General features: G+C 36.5%; 2 protein-coding genes across 7 annotated transcripts in view; both read left to right on the top strand.

The window, feature by feature from the left end:
* LOC106110361 (katanin p60 ATPase-containing subunit A-like 1) overlaps window positions 1-7,442 on the top strand; it is a 29,316-nt gene extending 21,874 nt beyond the window's left edge. Inside the window, exons 5-10 of the mRNA XM_013292177.1 lie at window positions 424-579; window positions 1,886-2,007; window positions 2,579-2,758; window positions 3,517-3,675; window positions 4,174-4,397; window positions 5,636-7,442. Of these exons, the coding sequence (XP_013147631.1) occupies window positions 424-579; window positions 1,886-2,007; window positions 2,579-2,758; window positions 3,517-3,675; window positions 4,174-4,397; window positions 5,636-5,834 (1,040 nt within the window). The 3' untranslated portion in view covers window positions 5,835-7,442. The remainder of the gene's footprint in view (window positions 1-423; window positions 580-1,885; window positions 2,008-2,578; window positions 2,759-3,516; window positions 3,676-4,173; window positions 4,398-5,635) is intronic.
* A 1,082-nt stretch (window positions 7,443-8,524) lies between these two features.
* LOC106110343 (trithorax group protein osa-like) overlaps window positions 8,525-18,387 on the top strand; it is a 67,817-nt gene continuing 57,954 nt past the window's right edge. For 3 of the 6 annotated variants that reach the window (XM_013292134.1, XM_013292136.1, XM_013292133.1), the window contains exon 1: window positions 8,525-9,765. In XM_013292134.1, coding sequence (XP_013147588.1) covers window positions 9,220-9,765 — 546 coding nt within the window. In that variant the 5' untranslated portion in view covers window positions 8,525-9,219. The remainder of the gene's footprint in view (window positions 9,766-18,387) is intronic. The other 3 variants (XM_013292132.1, XM_013292137.1, XM_013292135.1) reach the window with 1 other exon arrangement.

The raw sequence follows: 18,387 nt of genomic DNA on the forward strand, positions 1-18,387 counted from the left end.
CAGGTTAAATGTTCCTTATCAAATGTCCAATGTGTACAAGTTTCGAAATCGTACTATTGTATGTACTAGTTGTTTCCCGCGTCTTCGTCCCTACAGATATATATATATATTTTAATAAATATAGCCTATGTTACACAGTACATCCATATCCATAACGATAATATCCATCCATAACTGAAATAAGGTGTGAAACTAACAATAGTAACAAAATGAATTTTTAAACGTGTCAATAAGGAAGTAAAGAGGCTTAATAATTACTATTTATATATATTTAAGTTACTCACTGATAACGTAGTTTTTCAATGATGAAGCAATTTCTTAAATCGGCCCAGTATTTTGAATTTTTTTAATACATACAAAAATCAAATCTTTTCTCTTTATAATATTAGTATAAACAAAACTTAGCGTTTCTTTTTTTTTCAGCAAAAACAAAAGAATCCAACAATAAGGAGCACAGCGGCAAAGACAAGCAGGACAGAGACAACAATAATGGTGATACTGATGATGAACGGCATAAAGAAGAGGAGAGAAGATTTGAGCCACCTTCAGCCGCTGATACAGACCTTGTTGATATGCTAGGTAAGATCCTCCTTCAAAACTCTTTAACTAAAAACAGTCATTTAAGAAATATATAGAACGAGCTGTTGCCCGCGACTTTGTCCGCGTGGTATTAGAAAACATACGAACTATATAAATTACAAAAAGCTTCGTATCCCTCGGGAACCGAAAATTTCTCTGGGTTGAAGCTTATCTCATGTGTATTCCAGACTTTGTTTTATATTTCTGCCAAATTTCAATACGATATGTTGAACCGTTGCAGAATGATCGAGTAAACATTAAAAAACTAAATTAATGAATCCCACGGGAACCGTAACTATTCCAGGGATAAAAAGTGGCCTATGTGTTCTTCCAGACTATGCTGTAAGCCTGTGACAAATTTCATGGAGATCCGTTCAGCCGTTTAGGCTACAAACGCTTACAAACATCCATCCATCCATCCATCCATCCATCCATCCATCCATCCATCCATCTAAACTTTCGCATTTATAATATTAAGTAAGATAGTATATAGAATAGACATAGTGAATACATTTTTTCTCCGGTAACTTCTTTGTACGGTAATATCTCTATGTCAAATTAAACACTTCAAAGCGCTTTTTTATTATTTTTTTTGTTTATTTGTGATTTTCACTATCGACTACCAGGTAGCGCTAGTGAGATTTTGTGAAAAATGTTACAAGTGAAGTATCAACTATGTCCACTCTGTATATTTTTATAATCTTTTTAACTAAATGACATTATAAAAATGGTTTACAATCCGTAAAACTTTAACTTGCAAAATGTCAAATAGCCAAATAAGACCCTTGATGTTGGCTGAAAAATAATTATGAGTAACCAAAAACCTTCTTTTCTGTTAATGTCCCTTTCTCGCTTAACGGTTTTTTGCATTTATTTACCCCCCAAATTTCATAGCGTGAAAATATACAGCCTAAAGCGTGTCACAAGTGTAGAGGTTTTATTAAAGAAAGTATTATTCAAAAATGTACTGTGATTGCTAACATCCTACGCCACGAAGAAGTGTGTTTACGCTTTATTATAATAGTATAAATAAAATGTATCTCCTATGTCTATTATTCCAAAAATACTATTCCCTGGTATAGAAAATAATTTCATCTGCACATAGCATAGCTTTTTGTACTTAATGTCCTCGTTGTCAAATTGACGGAGTCTTAAAATGAGAGAGCGAGATAGCAGATAACCTTTCTTAAAGATTTGACTATGAAATCCAATATTATACCTCTTTTTCTCGTCTAATTGGAAATACCGCTAGAAACAAACAAAGTAAGGATTTAATTATATTAATGTAAGTTTTATGTTATTTCAGAAAGAGATATAGTACAAAAGAACCCGAATATAAGATGGGACGACATCGCGGACCTGACGGAGGCCAAGCGGCTGCTAGAGGAAGCTGTCGTGTTGCCAATGTGGATGCCGGATTTCTTCAAGGTTTGTATACAACAAGATGTTATGTATATCTTACACATATAAATTCAAAAATATATAGAGAAATCATAGTTGACACTTCACTTGAAAATTTTTTCTCATAATCCTGACTAATACTGTCTATTGATAAATCCTCAAAACCACACTTTAATATAATTGTATTTAAATAAATTGTCTCTAGATGTCATTAAATCATATTTAAATATTTTTATTTTGTAATACTGTTAAATTTATAACAAATTATGGAGCTTATTATAACTTTGTAGAATGTTTCAAAATAGGGCTTACTAAACTTGACAACTAATATAGTACCTTTCAAAGAAGTTACCGGTGTAAAAATGTTGACTAAGTTTAGTCTATATATTTCTTACACTATCTTTTTATTTAATTTCTTCCTGTCATTGTTTTGCTAATTATTTTTAATGATTACGAGGAAGATGTTTTTCTTTGTGTAACAAAATTATGCGTTAGAATCGGTTTTAACCATCGCTCCTATGTGAAAATGTAGACATTATCAGATTTTTAGAAATGCCATTTACTATTTTCCTTGTACCTATTACTGTGTTGTATTCAGGGTATCCGACGTCCATGGAAGGGTGTGCTGATGGTGGGTCCTCCAGGCACGGGAAAGACGATGCTGGCCAAGGCAGTAGCCACAGAGTGCGGGACCACCTTCTTCAATGTCTCCTCCTCCACCCTCACGTCGAAATATCGAGGAGAATCAGAGAAACTTGTTCGATTATTATTTGAAATGGTAAGATTCAATTACTATCTGAATTTATGACATAGGCTATTTTATAGAGCTTTCGCCCGTGACTATTAAAAAAACTAGTGAAGTAGCCTATGTGTTCTTCCAGACAATTTACATTTGTGCCAGATTTCATCGAAATCCATTTATCAGTTTAAGGTACAAACTCTAACATCCATCCATCCAAATTTTTGGCATTTATAATATATGGCAGGAATGGAGAATTTTTTTCTACTATGACGATTGTCTTATTTTCCATTCAGAATACCTGTAAAACAATTTTAACATTTTGCATGTAAAAATAACTTTTAACAATAAAATATTTGTAATATTATTAAGAAGTAAGATTAGATGATTTTAGTAAGACGTCTTATTTCCAATGTTTCTCTATTTTATACATACATGCATGTTCTTTTTACTATTAAAAATAGCGAGAAGACGACTAAAATTTAGTACTCCAGCACAATTAATATACTCCCTAACAACCATAGTTAAGGTTACCATCGAAAATGTAATAGATTCTCAACACCACTAAATATTACGATAATAAAAAATATCTTCATCATCAGCTCACTATACATCCCCATTGAGGGGAGGAGCCTACACTAAGTTAGGCTGACTTTTTAACCTAAGTTCGCCATAACAAAGTTTGTATTCTTATTACGTGTGGAGTGTCTCATTGATGCGGACGAAATGCCGAAGTTAGACTGAATAAGGGTAACGTGGGTTGGTTAGATAAACTAAAGTTTTTTTTGTCCCAACAGGCGAGGTTCTATGCGCCGAGTACGATCTTCATAGACGAGATAGACTCGTTGTGTTCGCGGCGCGGCTCCGACAGCGAGCACGAGGCCTCGCGTCGGGTGAAGTCGGAACTGCTCGTGCAGATGGACGGCCTCGGCTCCGCTACTGACGAACCCGCTAAGGTACACACAGTACACAAAAAGGATATAAACGGATTTTTCCCAACCGTCACCCCGTTCTGTCCCCACGTGGAGACAGATAAGAATAACCTTTTTTATTTTAAATCAACATCTACAGACTCTTGGTCTGTACTCTTTTTTGCACAATTTACTCAACCGTCACCCTGCTGTGTCCCCACGTGGAAACAGATGAGAATAAAAAGTTTCATCCATCCCACCTTTTGCGATAAGGGGATGGTGGCAACTTGTTTTATTTTATAACGGTTTCATCTGTCACCTTATTGGTGATGTTGGGACGGATGAAACTTTTTATTCTCACGTGGGGATAGAGCAGGGTGACGGTTGGGAATTATCCATATAAACTGTGCAAAAGAGTACGGACCAAGAGTCTTTAGGTGTTGATTTAAAAGAAAAAATGGTAGTGTACACACCCCCCTTATACGCGGTAACCTTTAATTTGAGAGAGAGAGAGAGAGTTAGGATATCCAATTTGAATTCCAGGTAGTAATGGTACTAGCAGCAACCAACTTCCCGTGGGATATAGACGAGGCGCTCCGGCGTCGTCTGGAGAAGAGAATCTACATCCCGCTGCCGACGCAGGAGGGGCGCGAAGCGCTGCTGCAGATCAACCTGCGGGAGGTGAAGGTGGACCCGGAGGTGGAACTCAGGCTGATCGCTATGAAACTTGATGGTTACTCCGGAGCCGATATCACAAACGTCTGCCGGTAACTATCTTACTTATAAATGCGAAAGTTTAGATGGATGTTTGTTTGAGTTTGTAGCCTAAACTGCTGAACGGATCTCGATGGAATTTGGCATAGATATAAAGCATAGTCTGGAAGAACACAAAGTCTACTTAGTATTTTTTTAATTCCACACGGACGGAGTCGCGGGCGAAAGCTAGTATATAAATATTATTACTATAGTGTCCACTGACGTTGCATATGAATCTCGAATGAAATATTCAGAATTTTATTTATTTAATAATTTATGCGCAAATGTTATTACAATAGGTATAAAACTATTAACTACAAGATTTGCGTATGCTTGTCTATACTATTATAATAAAGCGTAAACACACACTTCTTTGTTGCCTAAGATATCAGCGATTACAGCATATGTTTAAATAATTTTCTATTTAATGAAAAAACCCTACACTTACGGGATACTTTAGGCTATATATTTTCACACCATTCAACTTAGGGGTAAATATTTTGGATAAAAACCCTAATGTGGGAAAGAGACCATAAGTTGCTGCCAACATCAAGGAAACAAGGTTGTCATTATGTCATGTCATTTTGACATTTGCAATTGATAATTTAATAAGTGTAAACAATAAAATAAAATTTTCATAATTTTATGCGGATGAAGTCGCACGGGAACAGCTAGTATGTTATAGATATAACTGTATATAAATTTACTATTACTATGTGTACATGTTTTTATAGCATAAAGAAGCTACGTATATCCATTTTTTTTTTCATATTAAAAAATCTTGCCACCATAAAGGTTAACTTGATTTTAATATTGTAACCAGATACTTTTTTACAAATTAAAACCAGAGTTTCTGATTTTTTTTTGACCATTTTAATTGGTCAAGCTATTAAAGCTACAGGCTTTATTATTTTGTTGTAACTTTAATTTCTCTTTTATAAAGATTAAAATTTCAATATCACCTTATAAATAACTTGCTCTTGCACGTGTCTTCGTTTGCGTGAAATCAGAGAATTCTAAAAATATAAACCTAAATTATCCACTGATAACGTAACTTTTTTATGGTGCTAGAATTTTTGAAATCGATCCAGTAGTTTTTGAGTTATTTCAATACATACAAAATTTCAAAAATACAAATCTTTCCTCTTTATAATATTAGTATTGATATTAATACTAAGGTACTTATCGAAGTAACTTATTACCTTTTATAAGTCAACTTTCGTAGTAAAAATTAAATTTATATTTACAGTGACGCGTCAATGATGTCAATGAGAAGAAAAATAGCTGGATTAAAACCTGAACAGATAAAACAGCTTGCGAAAGAAGAACTGGATCTACCAGTGACAAGGCAGGACTTCCTCGAAGCACTCGCAAAATGCAACAAATCCGTCTCCAAAGGGGATATACAGAAATACCTCACGTGGATGGACGAGTTCGGATCATCCTGATTCATGCAGTAGACAAAAAGACCATAAAAAATGCAATATTAGTGTGAAACACGCTTTAACTTTGTGTATCGTGTTATAAAAATTGCCTTATTGTAGATAAGTATGTTGCAGTATTAATGACTGATGCTAAGGTTTTAATACATGACCCTTACGGAATATGTTTTTAAATATATAATTTATGTGCATATAATAACAATTAAACATTGTTACCGTGTAAAAAAATTATTTAAGACCATTTTTAATCTAATTGTCAATATATTATAGCGAATAGTTTGCTTTTTGACGACATCGTACTAAGAATCGTAAAAATATATCTGTTTCCTAAGCCGAGTGTGTAAGCGAGAGCAAAACAACAGAAAGAGATGCACGATACTAAAAATTCTGTGACGTCATGTAATTTTAATTGTATTACAGGGTTAGTGTATTAAAACCTTTTAAAATCTTACAACGATAGTATTTTGCCACTGAAAAGATTATAAGAGCGGGCAACTTTGACTAAATTATCGCACAACTCCTGTACGATTATCGATTGTTATGCAGCCTTCAACTTGCACAACTAAAAATCGAGTAGTATTTACCTTTATATGAGGTCATATGAATCAAAGCGAGACAAAAGTTCTGCGATAGTTTAGTCCAAGGTGTGCGCACTCTTATTATAAAAATAACATTCCCGCTGGAACAAATGCAGTGTAAATAGACAATAGTGATTTACATTTTTACTAACACTGACTTCACATGTATTTTGTACATTTCTAGTGTTTCTTTTTGTGTATATTTACGGCTTAACTTGCTAGCTTCAAGATCTGTGTTCAAAGTTAACTACACTATAATAAGTCGTGATCTTTGTACTTAAATCATAGTTTAATTTGAGATTTATAACTGGTTTAGTTAATAATTTTTATGCCATAACTAATTTATGTGTAATTTTTTTTTTATAGAAATTTTATATAGATTTTTTTTTCAATTATGTTTGTTGATTGTATAAAGATGAGATATATATTTGGCATTGAATATTCGCTCAATTTAAATTAATACTTTTGTTAGTTTTAGATATATGAAAGAAAATTTTTGATTAATCGTCGAAAATATTTGCCTTTACGTGATGCCACACGTCCCTTTAATAATAAATAACATAGTTATAAAACAAAACAATATCGCAAATGGTTAATGTTACGCAATAAAATCTTGTAATACTCTTATTTTGAATTAATTTTAAATGAGATTAGCTAATCCTTTTAAAGTATATGCTTAAAACGCCTAAAATATGACCTTAAATTATTCTGTATTTTTGTATGGGACATTTTAAACTAAAATAACTGACAAACAAAAAATATGTATAAGAAATGACGTTTTATTACCTTTGTAGAAAAATTAAATACAAAAAAGTAATTATCAAAATGTTTGCTGTCCAAAGCTGTTTTATAAGACATTCTCAATTTACGATATTGTTCTGAGTTAACAAAAAAATAACTTTTAATCGTTCTCATCATCTACACAGATGTTGGTGAACATAACATTATTTAATGATGCGATATTGGTACAAAAAAATAATATTTTTGCAACAATGTTAACCACCTTTGTATAACGGAAAAAATAAAAGAATTTTTAAGAAAGTGTATCCTTTTTTATTTCCCTCCTTATTCATGTTTTCTTTTATTTTTCTCTGTATGATTGTTTTCTATATTTAAAGAAAAGTTAATGCAAAGCAATGTTTTATAAATTCTATACGTTACTTTTAGCTCCTGCTTCTTCATACATTTCAAGTGATTATGAATCATTGTCTATGGTATTTTATGATGTAAAAGTAGCGGTGCACAAGTCGACAAGTACAAGCAATTGTGTACTAAGGTCCGAAACCATCAAATTACAAAATCGACGGCTTTTTGAAAATCTAGAATAATTCATTGTTTTCCTTAAATAAATTCATTTTCAAATAGATTTTGAGTAAAAAAAAAATCGTTGATTAGCAAGTACTGGGAATAATGGAATTCAAATAAATTATTTACGATTTTATAAACAAAGGAGCGATCATTTTAATACTGTTAATTGATTTTAAACGTTAAATTAGCGATATTTAGCTAATGTTGAATGTAGTCAGTGACCGTCGCGACGCGATAGCGAATAAAGCCGGCATCCACTCACCCTGAAGAAGGACCCCCTACGGGTTCGAAACTGGTCGGTGCCTACACCGAAAGTTCCCACGTGAGTTTTAGCCGTGTTATAAATAATAAAATAATATAATGTTGGAAGGGTTCCTTTTTTTAGTACGGCCTCCTGTATATCATTATATTTGACAAATGTTAACTTAAAAAGTTTTATCACTCGTAAGAACAATTTTAAATTTTTGTTATCATGTATATAAATAAATACTTATGAAATAACTTAATTTTTATAAATCTGCCTTTTTTTAACAGATTGTAGAAAAATATGTTTAATCTATGAAAAAATATTGTTTTGTTATGTTGGTAAAATGTCAAAAGTCACGCACAATAAATTATTCGCCAAATTATTGTTTCTACATTCCGAAATTAAAAAAGGCAATATAAAATGCATATTGTCAATAATTTAAAGTAAACATTGTAAGCCTTGAGTCAATTTCTCAACCTAATAGTTGGATCTTTCATAATTTTTAAACTTTCGTATAAAGTGAACTTAGCAACGAACGTCTTGGCGCCAGCGGAACTCAACATAGACCATAGACATTTTTTGAGGTTGGCACCGCTGCAGTAACTACGTGGTCGCAATATTACGGAAATGTAAACATGCACAGATAATTCTCAGTTAATTTTTCCATATTTGGTGCTTAGAGTTAAACATTTTAGGCTTATCATTATACTATTTCAAAATAACATACATCTGAGTTAATATCTGATTGCTAACGCTGCCACTGCAAGATTTTTATTTTTCTGTCACTGTAGTGAAGATAGGCAAAAGCGTCACCGAGTGCTGTAGAATTTCAAGTCTGTTAATGGCGGACGCTAATAATTTTGGAAGTTTCGTGATTCTATTGTTCTGTTTTTGAATATTTCATCTATCTATAGATTATAGTATGAGTTTAGCAATAATTGATCACATCGGTAGTGTTGTAAATGTGAAAGTGATATGAAATGTTCAGTGTGAACATGACAAAAGCGCCCGCTAGATATGTAACCTTTTCCATAACCTCGTTTACGCCAATGGAGTAGATATGTGATCGATGTGTGTGCGTCGGTGAACGATTTTTCGTCAGTTTTGTGTTACAATTTGTGCAAAGTTATTCGGCATAATAGTGATGGAAGTGTCCGCGTCGCGGTTTTGCAATCCGACGCCCGTTTTCGATGTAACGTAAGTGAGCCGGTCGATCGCTAGAGCGAGTGTAAGCAGGGACGGCCGCAACCAGCCGAACATGGCTGCGACGCAGGCAGAGTCTCAGCGTAGCGAAGTGAACGTAGATCAGAGTCCATCGGAGCAGCTCAGTGAATCGCGGAGCGCTCTATTACAAAACGGCACTGACAAGAGCGTAGGGCGCGTTCCGCCCGATGGCGTTGTGAACACAAAGAGTAAATCGCCGATGTCGGCCGATCCGGGGCAGCCACGCGACGGTGGCGAGGCGCCCGGCCACGACCGGGGCGGCGAAAGGCCGGGGCCGGACCAATACGGCCAATATCGATACCCAGAGGGTGCGGACCCGTATTATGCCGCGAGGCCTGGATTTCCCGGTAAACCGCGGCCGCCGCCGCAGCAGAGGTTCTTTCCGGGCCAGCCTGCGTCACAGGCACCAGGCCCGACACCCACACTCAATTCCTTGTTGCAATCGAGTGGTGCGCCGCCACACCGCTATCCCAATAGCTACGAGCAGCCGCCGGCGGGCTATGGGCCCGCGCCCGGCTGGCCACCGCCGCGACCGATGCCTCCCTATAATCCCCAAGGAGGACCTTACAGAAATTCTACGGTAAGTTCTTATATTAAGACATAGTATTAATTGTAGCTGAGTTGTTGCTCATAAACCACTTATAACATTAAAAAATAGCCAGATTACTGAAAAAGAATGAAATGCTGAATTTTCATACTATCTACATAAGTTTAAATTATCAAAAATAATATTTATGTTCATACAAATATTCACTTGAAGTTCAAAGCTACTCAAACTCATAAATTGCATATAATTATAAACCTTATTACTTTATTTTAAGATTTGAACTCTTCTGTTAGGGAAATGTACTGAAAGTGCTTTTGATTTTTTCATATTATACATTTTAGTCAATTGTAAATGATGAAATGTTTGTTATAAAAACGGCAAATAGGTTATTCATTGCCCCATTGCTTCATAGATATCTTTGAACTGAAAATATGTTTGTGAAGCATTTTATTCGCATATTTAAGAACTTTATTTCACTCAAAAGTATCAGAATTAATCAAAGTACATGCTGCTAATTTGCAGTTATTATTAGAAAATATTGTTATTCATTCCTAGATGTCAATGGAAGTCGCAACTATATGGTTTTAATTGGTGGCCTATATTTCTAGACAGTACAACATACTAAATTTCACCCAGATCTATGCAACCATACTGGAAACAAACATCCATCCGTCCATCCACACTTTCATGTATTAATCCAGTCTTTAAGTTGATTAATAAGGAATAAGAAATTTACCATATTAAAATGTAATAATGTTTACACCTAAGCCAACCTTAGCCATTGTAATCGATCATCATTTAAAATAATTTGGTAACAATGTTATTTTACTTAATAATTAAAAATCTTATATCATGATAATGATCTGGCCAGACCTTATAGAAAAGAAAACCTTGCAATATAACCATATACTATCCTAAATTCGCTAAGTTTAGAAGACTAAGATACTATGGATAGAGTAAGTTTGTCTTTTACCAAGTTTTCATTTTATTATGGTACTCTAAACCTTGGGATAACAGAAGCTAGACTTTATTCTGAATATGGATATTGATTGTTTTAATTTGTCAATTCTCATAAAAATATTTATAGACCCAAGAAAACTTTTTAAATGTACCCAGAACTTTTAATATGCTGACTCTTGTCATACTAATATTTAAGGAAGTTTAGATGGATGTTTGTTAGATTTTGTAGTCTAAAGGGCTGAATAGATTTCAAGGAAATTTAGTATAGATGTAGAGGATAGCCTGGGAGAACACATAGGCTACTCCCATTTGTTTTTTTTTTTTTTAATTAAATGCGGAAGCAGTCGCGGGAGAACGCTAGTTTGTCGATATATTGTCAATTTTGAAATGTGATGTCTTAATTTTTATACTCTTGTTTGCTGTTAAAACTCAAGGTTACACAGTGCATCATTCTTGTTTACCCTTTTTAGTTGTATATGGTTTTTGCAGTTGTCGGGAGTTATAATACTCCACTATCATCTACCGATGGAATCTTTTTGTAGCATAATTGTATCAACTGAGCCTATTGTACCTACTCTGTGGGGATATTTAGTGTGCAGGCCGGCCCCGCAGATAATTGTCACTGTTGTGATTTATTCAGTTTACTCATTCTACTAAAGAAATTCAAAGACTTCTGTAAATTCAAAGATGCACTAGGCCAGCGTGGTTGACTATTCCCCTTGGTGGAGACTTTTATGAGATGTGGACTCTTTGTAGTGTTAATTGTCTTCTATGCTTGCTGAGCTCTTAATTGAATAAATTTACAAAATGTTCAAATAACAAAGTAAAAACTTAATCATTGCATCTACACAATATTACTGTGATTTGAACATTTTATTTGCATGTTTTTACAAGTAGAACACACTTCACCAGTTTTACTAAGAAAAATAATACTTGAAGTAAGAAACAAATTAGTAACAAGTGGTAATAAATACACTTTGAATATTTGAACTCTTTAGGGAGCTCGGCACACTTATTGGTGTAGCAAGTACTGTAGGCAGCTTCAAGTACGTACTACGTTTATTTATAATGTTAAAATGTAGAAATAAAATTATAGTTTATTTATCACCATTGATAAGAAATCAACGTCTAGTTTTCTTTGATTTTCCCCTATAAATGTAACAATTGCGCACCATTTACTCTTTACACATCAATTCATCATGTATGTTTTTGCCATTTCCATTACCTATAACAGCCACTCCATTCAAATGCACCGCTACGTATATACGAGTTGTTAAACGCGAAAAAAAAATGTAAAAAAAGCAAGCACGGAGGAAATAACAAAGCTGGTGGGCCGCTTGCGGATATAAAAACGAAAGCGTACGGCGATAGTGAAAGTTTGATGTGTAGGCAAATATTACTCGCTTTCAGGCGGAGATTTGTGCGTTCGCCTCTCAGCAACGGAACGGGGTAAAGGCAAACGCTAGGAGCGCAGGCCCGCGCATACATTATGCAGCGGCAGCGGCATACAGTGAATGGAGCATGACATGTGACGCGTGCTCCTCACACGGCAACCACTTGAAATGGTTCCCGTACCGTTTGACAGATATACTTTTTTCTCGTATTCGTAGAATACGTAAATCGTTTAACATCTGCCATGTTTTATTTGGCGCGCTTCTATCTTTGCACGCGTCTATCTTTTCAGCCGTAAGCTTTCAAATATACGAATACTTCACAACAAGTTTAAAAGTCTATGTACTATAAGTTTCATGTTTCTTATAAGCTGTATCTCTAAGTAATTATTTGCGTATGAAATTTGATAACTAGCAACTACAGCACAATACTTGTTATTGCACATCATCTTTTCTTCTGAAAAAAATTGTACTTAATGTTATTGAAATATCTACTTTTCCTTATAAAAAGTAATGTCTTCGTTGTCCTTGTAGGAAAGAGAAAAAATATGGAATTATCTTGTCAGTTGACTAAATGTGCAAACTAGATGCTGAGCTAACGGAAAGGTCGTAAAAGTACGCAGAACATTAACCGCCCTCCTCGTCCGCGTTCGTAATCCTATCGTTTGGATTGCAGCATTCCACACGGGGCCGCCATAAAACAATGCATCGGCCACGTGGCCACACTTTAGAGTTCACATTCAAGGCCGCACGCATTTGTAAGGATGTGCCCGTGTAGGCCGAGCAAGTGCCGGCTTACGTAACGCCTGGCCCACTTCCCACGCCGGTCCGTACTTCCGCTACGGCCGCTTTTAATGCAATTAACGGAAATTCGTGTGTCTATTGTATTGTACAACAACTCTTTGTTGGATTTTTGTCGAGAAATTCAACTTTATTTGCAATAGATTGGAGAGTATGTGTGCGTGTTTTGCAGTTAGAAATTGTTTCTTTTAGTACAATGCACATGTTTTTGACTCTATTTTTAACAGAATTAGCGGTGTCAGTATTGAAATTGTTCATATCGAAGTCTATTTTCTCCATTTTTAATGTTCTCTAAAAAAACATTAGATTAGTGTTTACTTGCATCTTTTGGTGTTGATTTTTCTTTTTGACAATGAGACTTTAATGAAACACAGCGCATTTAGAATGATGAAAGCTATTATAGGACTCGCCAGAGATACTAAAGGATTGTTTAAGTAACCTTTTAGTAGGTATCTTTGCAGAATACGCTCAAATGTAAGCAGTATTTCGATGTATTGGATGTCCCGATTGTCTGTTAGCGCGGTGACGTTTTGAGCGATTATTTATGAATGGCTGAAATAAACAAGTGGCGTGGAATTAGTAATTTATCTCGGTCCGTTGTTTAGCCGCAATCGTGTTAGATAGTTGTCGATAAGGAGACACGTGGCCGGCGGGTCGTCGACCCGGCACACTCGTGCTCGCCGACAGCTCGGTAATAATAATAAAATGTTTCCGTGCGACTGGTTCAAGGGCGAGCCGCTGATATCGGTGCCCGCTATATTTAGATTTAGCCGTGCGATGCGGATATACAGTATGTTCTTACACTCACCCGACTCTTTCTTTGTATTTGTAAACAAACGCTTATCTCGGCTTACGATATGAACGTATTCAAACGTAATTATTGTAATTGGTACTCGCATCATCCGGATTGTGTAACAATACAGTGCCTTCTCAACGTCGGAATATTATGTCTTTGAGATAGTCATATGTAGACAGACCAATGAAATTGTAACTTTTGATGTAACAGAATCTGGTGATCATTTTCTCACAGGTTATAAGAGTGGTGTCATTATTCAAAACATAAAATATGTATAAGCTGTACAAACATGCTCAGCACAACATCAAGCCTGCACCTGACTTTTATAAACACTTGCACAAAGCAATATTTGTACATATAAAACTCGAGAGTAATGACCCGTTAAAATTCGTAGAATATTTGATATGACCTAATTTCTGTTACACTGAAATTTTCGATTTCGTACTCTATTGGCGTATTAACGTTTGCGATTCTCGGTAGGTTTGCTCATGATAGTTCATTACCGTCGACGTTCGATATGTATTCTCGCGTCGTGTTTAGGGCGGTACGTGGCTGCTGTGCGTACCGCCCGAGTAAATTTCGCTCTCACTTTCGTATCGCAATAGCGGCGGTGTGTAGGTACATGAAAACGAGATGAATGGGCCCGACGGAGACCGTTCATTCTCAGTCCGTGATGTGGATTTCGTAAAATCAATGCGAGCCGTCTCGGCCCCGGTCTAGCCGCTAGCCGACCGACACATTATCTTGACATTGTTTTGTGTATTGTGCTCGAACTACTATCGACTCTCCTAACATATTATTTATTGAAATTTTATTTTAACATCATTTGCCGAATCGAACATACAATGTCAAGGTTTTTTGGTTAGTACTATATAACGAATGGAGTGAAAGATTACATCATTTAGCAATAATACAGAATATCTTACTCGGGTTCTTGAGACGTTTTAGTTAACTATTTTAGTATAGACAACGCTCGTCCTTTTTTAAGAATTCGAGATTACAAGATAGTGACAAAACACAAAGCACCAAAAGATTTCAATGATATAAACGTAAGCAGTTAAATCATTAGCATGTGCGTCACGCCGGGTGTACGATGCAGACGCACCGGACAAAAACGTCACTCGTCGCACAACCTGCATTCATTCATACAATATATTGTAATGGGGTCGTTAAACCGAGCTGACGTCACATAATTGCCGGCCCCCTTCGCCCAGTCCTCGGTTCAAATCAAAATGTCGGATTAATAACGAGGGAAACCTGTGTAGGTCAAGTGCGTTATCAGTTGCGGGCGCGCCGCCGTGGCTCGCACCGCCACCGACCGTTTTAATTATAGATCGTACCGACGTAAATATAACAACGCTAACCGGATTACGTAACAATGCATCATCTTATTACCTTACGTATTGTGCCATCGTTGAATCACGATAAATAACAACTCGACGTGCTTCCAAAGGAGCTACGTACATGTACGTAAAATTTTATTACGACCGTTAGCTAGCCTTCGCAATGCAAACGAGGTGACGTAACTTACATCGATAAATGTATATGAATGTAAAAGGGGCCATTGCCAAGGACTTTTCTCGGAGCGTAGTCGAAAGGTAAATGACTCATGCATTCTTACACATATCTACAGTCCTATAATCCGCCGGCGGCGCCGCGCCGCGTCGCGCTGCCGCTAAACCCACATCCATATTAATGATGTCTCAAATAAACTCATATCTACGGAATGCATGTGTCACTTATCTTATTTCGTTTAATAAAATTTGTTTCAACGTTCATGTTTCGTGGAAAAAAGACATGTTGAGTTACCTATTATTTATTGTTGCATGTCAAAGACATACGATAAAACTGATAAGCTATTTTGGTTTTTACTACATTCATGTTTAGAATGCAACGTGTGCTCTATGCCTAACTAAAGCCGAGGATTCTTTTTTCTGTCTTTGTTTTTAGCATATATTTATATGAATAAACTCATTTGATTGTATAGTCGACAATCATTAAGTAATGCAAATAAATAATTCACTGTTCCTAAATTAATAATACTCTGAATTTAACTTGGATTGGCTTGAAGTTTGTTCGCGCTTTTAGCATGTCGAATAGATGGATAAGATTATATTATAAATAGAAATATAAAAGCTCTTAAAATCTTCGTATAGTTTGCAGTTTGGGGTTTTTAAATTAGCGTCGGGCGGCGATACCGCATCTGCGAAGGGTAGAGTATTTCTTTAATCCGAGGCTGTCGGTACTCGGTACATAGCGGTGGCGGGCGACTGTTCTATACATCTAGGTACATCTACATTAAAAGGTCACGACCGCCACTCTTATGTACCCCGGATAGTATGTACCGAAAGGGAGTTCTTTATTGAACCATCTTGGGTGGGAAAGGGGTCGCTTTATTAGGTCAGTAACACTTGTAAATTTGTTTGTTTACACTTGTTGCGCATGTATACGAATGTGTAATGTTTTGGATATTTTAGTTTACTAATTATGTAGTTGGTATTATTACTAATTATTGGCATTCATATGACATCAAATGTCTTTAATAACATCCGCTTTTAATAGGCTTTTTACTTTCAACATACCTACAAGATGTGTGAATAATAGAACTGGCGCAGGAAAGGCATGTGAAATGAAAGCATACGATAAGTCTTCAAGTAGATCTACCAAAAAAGTGTTGAGATACAGCAATTATTAAAATAAATAACTAAGAAGGAGAGTTTCTAACTAAGGTAAGGAGGAGAGACGGAGACTTCTTGGAATATAGCAGTGGTAGTGCCCGCTTTAACATCTTAGCACGAATGGGCCGGCACGCCCGGTGTAATACCACGACCACACAGAAGACAGGCGTGAAATGGAAACAATTCCGTGTTTCGTCTGATGAGTGTGGTGCCGGAGGCCTAATTATAGTCCCTTTCCCTTTGCAACCCTTTTCTTATAAAGAGAGGTTGGGAAGAGGAAGTGGATTTGACGGTGGAGGAGATGCATAGGAAGGGGAAATATCCTCTTTGTGTGCGTCTCCTCCTCCGTCGGATAAGGGTAGGCAACGCATCTGCAATTGCAGACGTCTATGGGCAGCGGTCGCTTCGCCATTTTGGCGATTTCAGGTGGCCGCTTGCTCGTTTGCCACCTTATGTTATAAAAAAAAAAAAAAAATATCTAATGCAAAAGAAGTATAGTTAATAACACGAGTGCTACGCTACAAGCAGTCATTATTCGTATCAATTTAGCCTTTCTGTAGTTGAATGTTGGACGCTAACACCTTTTTAATGACCGGCTTGTGTTATTTAGTTGAAGTAAATGGATAGTAATAGCAAAGTGAAGTGCAATAAGACGTTGACGGAATCCACCTGTTGCCCAACCGCGACGGCCAGTTACTGCGAGCTTGACATTCACGGGGCTCGTGTCAACTGATGACCGAAATAACGCGCCGTAACAGACCGCACATTACGTAATGCTTCCCCGTCTATTTATAGACGGTTTATAATTAAATACAAACATTTATATTTACTCAGCGCCGCCGAGATTGTCTCTTATTAAATCTTACCAAGATCACGCTCCTCTATTTATCTGCTGCGCCGGCGCCGATGTTATCATTGATGTTCTTAGAAATCTGTCTGCTATTGATGTTGTTATCGCGCATCAAATTTAAATAGAACGTTTTTGTGTCGGCTGGCAAGTGCGCTGCTAATAACACTTGCGGTACGCATCGTAAACACGGAAGACGAGTGCGACGAGCACGGTTTACGTCCCATTGTTGTTACACAAACAAGTATAAAAAGTGAACCGGTCAGCGGCGCTTTTATCGTCTCGCGGGAGCCGCTCGAAATGTAGTAATAATAGTAATAACACTCAATCCCATCTCATTCATTTTTCCTTTTCTCGCAACAATACAGTTATGGCCTCGAGGTTTTTTTGTTGTAGATACGCAAAGGGATAGCCCGGCGGCGTTTAATATGTAAAGGAAGGCAAGGTTACGCTCACACGTGCGGCGGGGTGCGTCCGCGTGGAATGCGCCTGTAGTGGTGGGAATCCCCGACTTTTTACAAACACAATCAAAGAATTATGTAATGTTTGCTCGCATCCGTCGGCGCCGACCGCCACCGTTTGTACGAATGCCGATATAATACATTACCGGGCTCTCGTATTAGTCATAGGTCATTAACATTTCTGCCGGTACGGTGTTTACTTTTTGTACATTTATTATAGCTCCAGTGTCCTTGTCGTGTGATGTATGTTTAGCTGCGGAATGGTTCGCATTCCGGCTCGCTCGCACCACTTTATGACTCCAACCTTGTGAATTACCTCACCGCATTCGGCTAATTATAGCATGATTGATATTTATTATTACGTACGTTCAAATGTTAATACGTTTACAATCCTTATCATAGTTCTTGACGTAATTGTTGTAAGACATTGTTGTAGGTGTAAAGTTATTGTTTTCGTGCGTGTTTATTTAAATAGAAGTCGAGCGTCCATTATAAATTTAATAAGATTACATTTGTATGTAGAAATAAACAGTTATTTTTAGTCCATATTTGTTGAAATCCATATAAATAAATGCGAAAGGAAATGTATATATTTAGGTCATTGATAATGACATAATGTCGGCGAAGGCGGTCGTCAGAGGGCCGCGCGGAATCCGGTCGCATTCCTAACGGGCCACCTCGCCGCCTTTGATGCAGCCACCGTCCACATTATGTATAATAT

This window comes from Papilio polytes, unplaced genomic scaffold, assembly GCF_000836215.1.
Source record: "Papilio polytes unplaced genomic scaffold, Ppol_1.0 DF820678.1, whole genome shotgun sequence".
Lineage (NCBI taxonomy): Eukaryota > Metazoa > Arthropoda > Insecta > Lepidoptera > Papilionidae > Papilio > Papilio polytes.